At 36.7% G+C, this 13,489-nt stretch overlaps 1 protein-coding gene and 1 long non-coding RNA gene across 3 annotated transcripts; both read right to left on the reverse strand.

The window, feature by feature from the left end:
- Positions 1–8,997: 8,997 nt before the first annotated feature.
- Positions 8,998–10,743, reverse strand: LOC147862780 (uncharacterized). The gene is made up of 2 exons (XR_015529928.1): positions 10,582–10,743; positions 8,998–9,453 (listed from the first exon to the last, which is right to left on the reverse strand). It is a non-coding gene; the product is annotated as an uncharacterized LOC147862780 (long non-coding RNA).
- On the reverse strand, positions 10,483–13,263 carry LOC147862781 (PHD finger protein ALFIN-LIKE 2-like). Of its 2 annotated transcripts, none has more exons than XM_087321034.1 (5): positions 13,104–13,263; positions 12,960–12,992; positions 12,080–12,302; positions 11,097–11,217; positions 10,483–10,995 (listed from the first exon to the last, which is right to left on the reverse strand). In XM_087321034.1, exons 1-5 carry the CDS (start codon positions 13,201–13,203, stop codon positions 10,744–10,746), a joined length of 729 nt encoding a protein of 242 aa, XP_087177160.1. In that variant the 5' UTR covers positions 13,204–13,263; the 3' UTR covers positions 10,483–10,743. The 2 variants fall into 2 exon arrangements, with proteins under 2 accessions (XP_087177160.1, XP_087177161.1); XM_087321035.1 differs by having other exon boundaries at positions 10,483–10,992; positions 13,104–13,262.
- Between the last annotated feature and the right edge of the window lie 226 nt (positions 13,264–13,489).

The following is a 13,489-nucleotide window of genomic DNA, read 5'->3' on the forward strand; positions in this document are numbered from 1 at the left end:
AAATTATTATCCCCCTAAAACATATGAATAAAAATACCAACTCATGAATAAGTCTATTAACACATTGAGGGCAATAGATAATCCATGTTTTTAAGTTGTTCCTATTTTGACTTACTTTATATAATTGCCTTTGAAAGCTTTTTAAATTGAGTCGTTCCCAGGGTGATGAAGTCTTGATGTCAATGTTTAAAAGCCATATTGGTTGTGTCATGATCATACAAGACGGCATGCATCACTTGGAATGACCACTTTTATAAAATGCCAAAAACTTTAGCGAATATGATACCATTGTGTATACATACATTATAGTCATGGTGGGTCTTCTTGTATCTTGAAAGATTAGGTCAAACCTTGTGTTTCATTAACCCTAATAGTGATCTTAGAGCATGAGGTCTATCTACAATAGGATGAAGTGGAAGAACATTGAAAGACTTCATGGAGCCTGCACGAAGTGTGGCCAACACAATAGATGAAGAGGAGAAGTAATTGAGTAAGTGATCGTTAAGAAGTAAAGGAAACAGTCAAAGTGGGGGGCTAAATCATTCGAAGACATGTGTCATGTCTACTATTGGCTCATCATACTCAAGAAGGTCTCGAAGGAACTTCATGAATCTAGAATAAGGAGGCTTGAAGATTCATCACTTTTACGTCAAACTTCAACCTATGGAAAATATTGATTCATTACGTTCTGATTCCAAGGTGGCAATGGAAGCTCATCAATAGGAAGAAACTCACTAGTATGAACAATGAAGATGAGGAGGATCTCAACCAACTAGCAATATGAACCGTCTAACTTCATCTTGAAGACAACACTTTTCAATACTAGATTTCCAAAACTTGGGGGATATTTTGAAGTCGCACAACACAACACATATGAGATGTCTACATTGAACAATGTCAACTTGATGTAGAGGTTCTATACATTCTTAGAGAAGAAGTTGCCATTGTTGGAGGAGTTTTATTGCTTCATTAATGAATTTGAAGTTTGTTTTTGTCACTTATGTTTGTGACTAACTAACAATTACCTTCCTCCTTGGCTCATTGCATGTTTGGCAAACATGCACCTTCTTGTTAGCGAAGCAGTTGAAGTATGGGTGTTAATCCACCTTCAAGTGTACAATTGAATCATCTAACATCTATTAGTTAACTTCTTAAAAACTGTCTAGTCTTAACTATAACAAAAACACTTAAGATGACAACAACCAAAATAGAGTTACCTTACATGTTAATCATGCACAAGTAAAATGAAAAGGTAAATAAAAACATTAAGAAATCGCAAAAGCAAACGTTACTCATCAAGGTCTTGTATTCCTCAACCTTTCCAAGTGCACTTCCACCCTAGCTTCCTAAGATCTTGAAACATGATTAATGTAACTTAGATTAAGGAAGCCTAAAAGAGAGATTGTGGATCTCTAGTTTAGAGAGAGAGAGAGAGAGAGAGAGAGAGAGAGAGAGAGAGCTTTCAAAACTAAGGAGTGAGAACAAGTATAAATGTTTATATCTGGAACACTTGGAGGACTCAAACATTCCTCCACAACTTGCCTTCTCTCTTCTGCTCTCTTCCACAGAGGTTTGGGGGACGATTAGCACACAAAATTAGGCTTACTACATGAGATTAACGTAAATACACTATATTAAGACCAAATGAACACGTATTAAGATTTAGATGATAATTGATATAAGAAATCTTGTTATAAAATAGGGTTTACAAAATATTTATAGTGAAAAAGTAAAATGGTGATAACGAGAACTGATACAATGAATCATTACATGAGAAAATGGTATGGTGGGTTAGTTGCAAGGATCCAAGATTCATGGCATTCGATGAAGCCTTGCCTACCATCAACGGCTACACCACCTTGATTGTTGAGGTAGTGTCCTCATGCCACTTTGAGCCTCCATCCTTGCCCAATCAGCTAACTCTACCTTCTTTTCTCATTCACCCCGTCTCTTCAAGTGAAACAAACCCAAACACTCTCAACATCTAAACCCTTAAACCCTTGAGAAGAAAAAAACAAAGTAGAGAAAATTAACTTAAACTCTCATTAAGATGATAAAGAAGGAAATTCTAATTCTCAATATACGTTGAGAATAAGAAGAAAGAAACCCTAAAGTTCGAAGAAGAAGAATAATAAACCCTAAAATCTCAAGTGGAGAAGAAGAAAATTAAGAAAAATCTTATAAAACTCTAACATATCGAACAAACAGAGAGGAAATTGATGAGTTGGTATAAGCTTATGATTTATCTATATTATTAAATACGCTTCGATAAGGAATCTATTTTTAAATTCAGATATCTTCGATATTTGACTTCCCTTCCTAAGAGCTACTTGAGAGGAATTAGGTAGCCTAGCACGCTAGCAAAGATTGAAACTTTGCACTTCTTTATACTTAGTCAACGGCTCTAACTCACTAAGCCATTTACCTTCATTTATTAACATACATACATACATACATACATATATATATATATATATATATATATCTTTTTGTGGCTATGGCTAGACTTTTTATCCACTTTCAACCTTCGAACACGCCACATCACAACACCATAGTCATTGATAAGATAATATATGAAGCCATTATATTCAAATACTTCTCTCACAACTTGGTATTTTGTCCCATGACTATTGATAGCCCTAGTATATGGAAGAAAACGAGTCATGACTCATCATAGTGAACCAATCCACGATTGTGAGGATAACATCAAAACCTTTAGAAGATCAAATATGTGATGAAATCCAAAGAAATAGATTTCTGCTCATCATTGAAAACGGGTAATGGTTGCAACAACACATACATATGATGTTGATGTGTCTCAAAGTGTGAATATACAATCACAAGTGAGAACATAGTCCTCTATGAAATACAAAGTTGAAGACACCAATAATATTTCATGGTAATTAGCTTTGAAGTCTTGAGAACCCCAATATTCCCAACCATTGGTAGATCATGGTAGTACTACAAGGGTTGGAGCTCTCAAATAATATTATTTTCCGTATGCTAAAAATTCCTTGGTATATTCATGAAATAACTAATCAATCTCAAAAAATGAACATGAAGATACCCAATATTTCTCAAAACATTTACGTGAATATATCCAATAAACCTCAAAATATACCATTTTACATATGCTAAAAAACATTTGGCTGATTCACGAGAAGCATATTCATGTACCCGAAGTGTCCATATCAAGTGCAAAAGACAATCTTCCATTCATCCCTTAAAACAAATCTTGTTAGAAGAGTGGAGCCATGGGGGGCCTACACCCCAGCATGGGTTGAGTAAAAGAATGTAAACATAGAATAGCAAGTATATGATCAAGTGCAAGAGACAATCTTCCATTCATCCCTTAAATAAATCTTGTGAGAAGAGTGGAGCCATGGGAGCCTACACCCCAACATGGGTTGAGTAAAAAAATGTAAACATAGAATAGCAAGTATATGGTCATTTTATTTATGAGGATAACACATTTCTTTAACAAAGTGTTGGCCTTTTTTATATGCTTTTGCCATAACCCTCGATCAAGAAATATGAAAAAGGGACTACAAAAGTGATGCTTTAAATACATTCCTCATTTAATGAGTCGAAAAGTAACATCTATGAGAATGAGAGGATTAGATACTCCTTTCAATACATCATCTCTCTCATTCGGTGCATTGCATGTGCTACTATACTAATATGTATGCAAATAACTAGATAAAAAAAAACAAGGTAATTAACTCATTTACATATTCTATTCTTGAATTTGGTGGACAACATACTTACAAATTTATAAACCTCTCAAACATCAAGCTTTGTGAAGTACTTGGCTTTTCTAAGTGTTGGACTAGGAAGGCTAGTTGTATAAAAGATCATGTAAATACCTTGAACTATAGGCATTGTAAGTTTGCTTTCCAACAACAAAAGCTCTAGTGCGGGGAGGTCATGTTAAATATCTAGTTTGAGCTTGTCGCTTGGTTGCGCGGACGGTATGATTCAATTCAGGGGGAATCGGATGAAGTAGAAAGGGCAAGGTCAAAGTTCTTGCTGAAATGGGGTGGTTCTCCCATGATGGTCAAATCTTCGTCGAGGCCTAAGTGGAATTACAAGGCGCCTAGGTGGTTGTTTCCACTGATGGCTCCCAATATTGTACATGGGTTGTAATTATGTATGTATAGTTGAAGCCCAAGTGGGTTAGTATAGTCATGTTACCTAGATAACTTTGTTATAAAGGAGTTAGTTGGGAGAAGTAGAGTCGGGGTAAAATGGGTTTTATTTCAGTTTCATTGCAGTTAAGGGTCGTGTGAGATCTTTCTTCAACAATATACGAATAGGCATATTCCCTTGAGTTACAATTTTGTCTTCACAAAGAGAGAATGACGTTGTCCAAAGGGCAAAACATTGAAGTAAAGGCATTCATGAGAGTTTTTATAACCCCTAACCCCCAACAAGACATGTAATGATGAAAACATACCATACCAAAATAGACTAGTTTGAGAAGGTTGAAAGGAAGACATTGTAAAGATGTTATCCATTTCTACATACATAATGTTCCCTCCCCAAATTGTTCTACAAACATGGGTTTTGTTTTCCATCGCCGAAGAAGAAAAAGTCAGCCACTCCCCACAGACTCAACTTCACCTTTATCAAAGTCAGCCCAATTCAACCTAATTCTCTTCCCTAACATTACCCCCTCCTCTTATGTAAATAGTAGGTTCAATATGAGGGGTTGGTGCAACCATTCCTCCGTACATGATGGTAGAGATTGGATTGAGTTATGTTTCAAATCCCACAATGCCTTCATGATACCTCGAAAAAACTTATCATGGAGAAAAATATCAATGGAATGGTTAAAATCTTTTAAAAACCACCATCTAATACTATATTTCCAATTGCCACCTATAGAAGGCATAACTTTAACCATTCTCTGCCTTAAGATTTTTTTACAAGGCTCCCCACCAGACAACAAACCTCTTATAATAAAATTTACGAAAAAAACCTTACATTGTAAAAGAGGATCAATCAATCCAAGACCACCCTCGTCCTTTGGAGCTATAATAACTTTCCAAGATACATTGGCTCTCACATATGAGCAATCTTTAGATCCCCAAAGGAAATTCCTAATAAGCCCTTGTACTTCTGATAAAGTAGAACATGCGCACAACCAAGTCGATAAAATGTACCACATGGAAGCCATCAATACTTGATTTGCAACAACCCCCCAACCTACCAATGATAATTTAGCAATATTCTAATATAACAATTTCTTCCTTATAGCAAGCAACAAAGGAGCTACATGATCTTCCGATGAAAGATTAATACCTACCTGATATCCCAAGTATCTTATAGGTTTACCATGCGAAATTCATTGAAACCCTTCCTATGGACACCACAAAGGGTTTATTGTGGTACTTGCCTAGAACCCCACCGACTTATTCCAATTAATAACAGTTCCAAAAGCATAGCAAAATATATCAATAGCCCGTTGTACTCTAGAAAGATTATCGTGAGAACCTTCCAAATACAAGGTTGTATCATTAGCAAATTGGCAATCCACAATTTGTTCCTCTAACCATGGCCATTGCAGCCTTTTTATATTCACAACATTACTTGTAAGAAAACTACTAAAAGCTTCTCCAATTATCAAATATAAAAAAGGAGCCAACGGACATCCCTGTCTCACTAACTTCGAAATTGAAAATGCTTGGCCTAGCTCTCCAACTACTAATACCCTACTAGTAGCTGAGTTGTAAAGAGTTGAGATAGTTGTTAACCATTGATTAGGAAAACCCAACTTTTCCATGGTGCCCCTCAAAAAAGAACAATCTACTCGGTGATAAGCCTTTTCGAAATCCAACAACAAGATTGCTAAATCCTCTTTCCTTTCTTGTGAAATTGCAACCACTTCCCAAAATAAAAAAATGTTATCCAATATACTCCTATCTTGTAAGAACCATGTTTGAGTGTTATGAATGAAAAAATGGTTGCAATCTCATAGCCAACAACTTAGCATATATTTTGTAAATAGTATTCAATATAGTAATGGATCACCGCTTCCTAATATCAGCCACTACCCCTCCGGCTTAGGAATAAGATATATCATACCTTCTATCCATTTATGTGGCATAAATCTAGTGTCAAACACCTCCTGGAATGCAGTAGTAATTGCTCAACTATCTTGTGAGTATAAAATATTTGTAGCACGTGTTACACCTACACCACCCAGATGAAATATGAGCATAGACAAGATGAACTTGTGTCAGTTGTTAACATTGTATATGTATGCTTGATCATCAACGCAAAGAATTACTATGCCTAATTCGGAACTTACAAAGCAAAGGGAAAAAGAAGCATGTGTACACATAAATATGTAAGGATAAATGGAACAATTGGATGAGGACTTTTGACACTAAAGAAAAAGGAAATCAACATCGAGCAGATTATTCACATGGTATGCATTACATCATCATACATAAATATAGATATTGGTGACATTTTATGTTTATAAAAAAGGATGATTCTTAACTTCTTTGACACTAATGTGGATGCGTGAGTTCAAATACTCCGTGCGCCACCTAATTAGTTTCAATTTTTATAAAAATAATGTTCTATAATGGATACACTCACTTTCCCAAAGGCATTTAGTGTTTATATATGGAAAACATATGTATCAAACATGTTACAACATGACTATAAATGATATATTCATGGAAAATATTTTCTTTGATTTTTGGCCATCCAATGTTCGTAAAAAAGTATATATCTATTATTGCGACAATGGTTGGGGAGTGGGAAAATCAAGTTTTTTTAATAAGATTTATGGTTATTAGGATCCCCCACTGCTAACTAGTTGTGGATTGCACTTAATCAAGCCCACACATCCAATTTTCTTGCCTATGTGCAAATTGTAGGCTTTTGGACCCTAGTGAATAGCAATAATATTGATGCCTTGAATCTGAGGGGGAAATAGGACAGATCCACTTCATGTTATTTGGTGTCCCTAGCTTCATTCAACACATTTGTTGTCATAGGTTCACGAGATTACATATACAAGCATTCTATGTAATCCATGTAAGGGATCTCATTCTTGAGTTCATCCGCCCAATGAAACTTTGCCTCCTTCAAGCCATTGATTCCTCACCTATCATGGCCCTAGACCTACGAAGCATCTTTGCATTAATGGAAGGATGTGCTTGGTTTCTCCAATGTTTTCTATGTTGTTGGCATTCTGTTACTTTTAATTTAGTTTGATTGTTTTGTCTTTGTCATGTGGCATTAATGTGAGATGTGATTGCTTTAACTTGCGAAATAAGCTTCGAGTTAAAGTTTAGCTTCACACTCCCTTTGTCTCGTTTAAGGTTTGTGGTAGACCAAACTTAAAGTTTTATTTGCATGTTGTTAGGGTTTAAATTTAATTCTCTCTTTTGTTTCAATCCGTCTTGCAACTTCGTCTTCCTAACCAACACATGAGTAATGTTGGTAATATTAGAGTGTGACCCATGATAATTTCCGACATTACATGGGTACTAGTTTGATTCTTTCTAAACCAAAAGTAATGCTTTATGTGCATTATTGGGAAGTAACATGACGTGTCATGGCAACATTCTCTCGTTATAAAACGTATGCATGACCCATTTAACTCAAATTGCATTTTGTAGTCAATGTAGAAGATAACTTAAATGCATAGTGTTGTAATAACAACACAAATACATTGAAAATATAAAGATAGTGCCTAATTGGGGAGTACTACAACATTCACATCAATTTGATCTAATGAATTGTTTATTATCAACAAATAACCGTATTAAGATTTATCAATTTATATCACATGATGGTATGCCTAGTGGTGGAGATTGTGCTTAACACCCTTTGTTTGGTGGTTCAATTCTCACGTGTGATAGGTCTCATTTGGTGTTCATTATTTTTATTCATATTTCTCATTTTCGATTTCATTTTTCCTAATAATAGCCTAACACTTTCATTCTCCACAATCCAAGGAGCAAAAAAGATAGCATTGCCTTATACAAGCCAATTCAACAAAGAAAGAAAGAATAGGGTCTGCCATTTTATTTTTGAGACTCCACCCTACTTTACAAATACTTCCCACAAAGGATAGAAAATATGTCATTCATTGCCTTCAAAAGTCAAATGCCACAATCAACAAAATGAGCATAGTATTGCATGTGGACAGATAGAAAGCATTTCCCATTGTCTGTGGGAATGTCGTGAGGCAGTGGCTGTATGGGGAAGGGCATTACGTTTGCTTTGCCATGCCTCTAGTTCGTTCACCCTCAACTGGGGACAAACGCCCTCCAACTGAATCAATTAAGCTAATCTGCCACACATTAATAACTAAATTGAGAGCTCAATATGAGCAGATTGATGGTACTAATGATGTTGCAAAATTAATGAGGCTGAATTTTAGAAAGCGGTGGTGTACTACACGCGACAATAAATGGAATGGATATACACTGGCAATATGTAGTACCCCCATGGTTGTTCCCCCCTCCCATTAGTTGAACGAGGGGCGTGAAAGAGATGTTATGTGGGATAGTGAATGCAGGTGATGTGTATGAAAGGATGGCTAGAGGCACATGTGAAAGTGTAAGATAAATAAGTGAGATTTCTTATGAAGGTTAGGATAGTCTAGGCAAGGCCTACTCAAGAAAGGGATCGAGTTTGTGAATATTTTAACTAATGGAGTATATTCTTTTTTGGAAAATAAAAATAAAAATAAATGAGCATAGTATTTCAACTCAACATCAAAACAATTGAGAATATGAAGAGAAGTTGTTCATCTTATGTATGAAACAATTCCTTAGAAGTGAATTGCTACAATATGTCAATTATTGTTGTGTACTTGGTTACCCTTATCATGATTCATGAAAATCTAAGTTTCAAACTTATTCAAAAGTTTCTTCTAATTCACGAGCACATAGAATATTCTATCTATCTTTCAATTATAAGGTTCTATTGCCTTGATGTTTTAAAGCATAGACTTTACCATTATATAACCATGGCTTACATTTTTTGGCCCGTATCATGTCAATCAAGTAAACCACCTTATGAATCTATGACTATTTGTGATATTCTCAACAGAAGATAAACTACTTTGTTTGTTTCCAAGCTTGCATTGCATAGTTCAACCAATTGAATCATATCTATATGATGAAAGCAAATAGCTACCCAAAGAATTCCAATATGATGCTTGAACTCAATAGACATCATATACTTTGCTTTTTGACATTTTTTACAAATTTAGTCACAACCCCATGAGCCACATGCTGACATTTGCAATGAACAACAATTATTTAGAAGCAATAATGGAAAAGTATCATAGATCCACCTTTCCCACATCATGTCCCATATTTTTGTGTCACTTTGACACAAACATATGTCTATATTTTAATTCCGCTCAATTACATGCCTCTGATTTATTCTTAGCATATGTGAAACTCGGTAAAACAAAACCTACAAAACTCAAAACAATAAAGCTCAGAAATTTGATATATCTGAGCAAAATTTAAACATGATTTATTGTTGCTTCATGTCAATGTGTCTTGACATGAATTTATATTCAAAGAATATTTAATGACACCACTACAATTAAACTATCCATGGTCCAAAAGTGTGGCCTCATTAAAATACATATATCATTGTTTATTCACAACCCTTCGGATTGAGTGAATCGAGGGGCCAAACTTGCATATTATGAATTTGGTTGCATTTCAAGACTGTTGTAGCATCCACAAAGCCAAAATAGTTCAGGAAGCAAATATTACACAATCACTGTCTCTTGATTTACTCATCTATCAGAAAATATACGGCCATAAACAAAGAGAAAACACATAGCCTATGGCAGAAGGCATGATAAGGTGGTAAATTCTATCTTATTTTGAAACGTTCCTGAATTCATCAAGTTTAATGAATAGATGAATTTTGGCTCCACATGCCATGGACATCATATGATGTCTCGTTTTTGCCAAAATACTCATCTGGAGGGATGGATGACATATGCCGAAAGATGTGACATAGTGGTAAGTCCCTAAACTCATGATGAATGCATATGGTCCCATCTAGGCTATTGCACAGTCTCTTTTAGGCTTATCATGCAAGCCTTAGCAAAGGAAAAGGCATCTGAGACTTCAAACCAATATGATGTATAGTGATATGTTATCTAGAAACTAAATTCCTTGAAATTAACAAAAATATGTATGTTGAATGGAAAAAATATATATGTCCCATTAACATAATCTGAAAATGGTAAGACAGTATGTTGCAACATTCATTAATGAAACCCTTACGAAAAACAAAGGGCAAAGCAAAGAATACATCTTCGAAGAAGAAATTACCTATGCTAATTATAGTTGATATGGCAACAAACCACTCAATGCAAGCAAGTTTTTTTTTCTTACAAAAACTTTGAATTCCACCATTACATGTATCAGCTTTCCTATTTAATATGTAAGGAAAGAAAATGCAAAAAGTGAGAGAAAGAGAGAGTACGAAAAAGTCGCACATTTCCTTTTCTTTTTAAACTAATCAAATTTCGTGTTTTCACTAAAAAAAGGGGCTGATGATGTTTTCATGCGAACGCACCTTTTCGTCGGGTTCGTTTAAAACATCACAGTTGGCCCATCTTGTTGCAACCCATCTCTCATGCCAATCTCCAAAGAGGAGAATTGAAGGTGTATGCCATCTACTTAATACAAACTGCCCCTTATATACCCTGATGATAAGGGCCTTCTCACATGCACCCATTCATACACGTGCCTTCTTAGTACTACATGAAGGACATTTATACTTCTTAATGAGCTCAGCTTTCGCAGGTGTAATCTTCACACATTTACCATGGAACCATTGCTCGCAGATATCACAACAAATCCAGAACTCATCAGACGCATAATTCTCACCACATTTCCCACAAAGAGCATTCTCATGTTCATCTTCTTCTTCCTCTTCATCCTCTTCATTCCTTCTTGACGGTGGAGGCTGCTGCCGGATCGGCTTCTGCTATTATTCCATGACAAGAATAACAAACATAAAAGATTTGGTGAATTGTTTTCATTTAAGTAACTCCATAAGGATGGGATTCTCGACGTAATATGTATTACCGATTTGCTGCCTGCGGAGGACTTTGTCTTATTGGTGTGACTCACACCCTTTACAGGCTTCCTTTCTATCACCACGTCATATAAAGTGGGAAGATCACTTATGAACCCAAATAACTTCTTCCTGTTTTCCAAAACTATCAAATGTCAGAATATGTAGGCCAAAGGTGATTTTTTATCCATTCACTAAGAAAATGCACCAGCATTAAGAAAATGCAACTGGAAAACAAGCTACACACGTCCTAAAAATATAGTTTGCATCCTCCCACACTGCACTATTTCGGAGTATTAGCTAGATGGACATTCACACCACACAAATCAACCTGGAACCTAGGTTTTACAACCCATCCCAGTTGTATACTTTAATAGACTAATAGTCACACCTGAAACCTATTCCAAACAACTCAGCCTAGTCATCAAATAAAACAGCTATTTCTCCCACAATTTGGCTGTACTCAAGAGTGCCATTCACACCACATATATCACCATTGAACTCTAGGCTGGACAACCCATCCTAGTCATTTATTGAAATAGATTTTGTCTCCAAATTTTTGGTTATTACAAATGGCATCAATAAGTCACCCACGAACCCTAGCCATTGACTAAAAATAGCTTTTCCTGCCACACTGTCATCTGGAGTACAATCGAAATGGCATCAAAACCACCTTATATTGCCCTAGAATCCTAGCCCAGATATTTCTCCCACAATTTGACTGGGTAACCCATCCTAATCATCTACTGAAAGAGCTTTTCCCACCAACACTCGGATATATTTGAATTATTGTCAATGACATTCACACCAATAAGTCACTCATGAACCCTAACCATTTATTAAAAATAGTGTTTTGCTCCTATGCTGATATCTGGAGTATTAGTGAAGGGGCATTGACGTCCCTGTCTGTCAACATTAAGACTTAGGCCAGAAAATCCATCCTAGGCATCTACAAGAAACATGGCTATATTAACCTCAAAATCAAAACACGAACCTTTCAGCTTTGTCAAATCTTGCAGCATAGAAGAATGCTACAGCGAGGAGCCAAGAATCACTATGGACAGCAACAAGAGAGAGCCAATCATGGCGATCCATGCCATCACGAGAGAAATTGATGCCAAGCACGGGCTCTGGAAGTTCCGAAGGTACCTCCTCTACGGGTAATGTCACCACCCAGGATGAGTTGGGTAATCCATAGAGGCATAGATTCTCTCTTCCTGCGTGCACATACACAGATATGTAACATGAACAAAGATATCATCTTAACAAATTCTGCATCTCTCTCTCTCTCTCTCTCTCTCTCTCTCTCTCTCTCTCTCTCTCTCTGGGATGTGTTATCATCTCCCTCTTACGTTTCTGCATACAAATGTATCTCCATTCCATGTGTGCCATACTTCTTTCATACTAGGACTATATAGGGGGTGGTAAGCTGAGTTTAAATCTCACTATATGTTCTACGTTACTAGATGCCACAATGGAATGTAGGGGTTGCTAGCACGACCTTCTGCTCTCCACTGACAGCTTTAACTAATTGAGCTCTCTCTCTCTCTCTCACACACACACACTTCCCCCATCTCTCTCCCTCTGCTGCGTGTCATATGCATACATCTCTCTTTCATATGTGGGCATACACATGTATCTCTCGTAAGTGGGATATACACATACATACATCTCTCTCTCTCTCTCTCTGATGTCTGAGTACACTCATACATCTCTTTTTCTGTCTCTGATGTCTTGAGTGTACTCGTACATCTCGTTCTCGCTCTATCTTGAAGCAAACGTTGAAACACAAGTGAGAGTGAGAAAGCACCCAATTTCACAGACCAAAAAAAAAAATGGCCGAATCTAACCCAGAAGTTGTACAGGCTACACACCTGGATCGCACTGTTTGACGAATTCATCAACATCTGCAAAAAACCAGAGGAGTTGGGAGGCAGAGAGCATCAATGAATGGTGCGAAGGAAGAGGAGGAAGATAAAAAACAAAGGGGATTTAGCTTAGCTAAGTGTGCTTTTTACCAGTGGTGAGGGCAGCGAGGAGGCCAGATCGACGCCCTTTGAAATCCTTAAATATCTCTTCCAGAGTACGAGGATGCTGATGGACTTCTCCTCCTTCCATAGCTGTCTTCTATCTATCCTCCCCCCCCCCCCCCTCCTCGCTATGGATACACAGACTGACAGACAGACAGACAGACAGACAGACAGAGAAAGAGAGATTCGTTAGATCCTGTAAGCTCGACAGACAGAGAGAGACAGAGAGGGAGAGAGAGAGCCCTGAAGAAATCCTTCGCTTTTCTTTGTAGCCTGTGTGTGATTAATCTCTCTCTCTCTCTCTCTCTCTCTCTCTCTCTCTCTCTCTAGTCTCTCTCTAGTTTCTCTCTCTCTCTCTCTCTTTAGTCTCTCTC

Source organism: Azolla caroliniana, unplaced genomic scaffold (assembly GCF_043228905.1).
Source record: "Azolla caroliniana isolate FFs.n. ecotype wild unplaced genomic scaffold, voAzoCaro1.0.p SCAF_6, whole genome shotgun sequence".
NCBI lineage: Eukaryota > Viridiplantae > Streptophyta > Polypodiopsida > Salviniales > Salviniaceae > Azolla > Azolla caroliniana.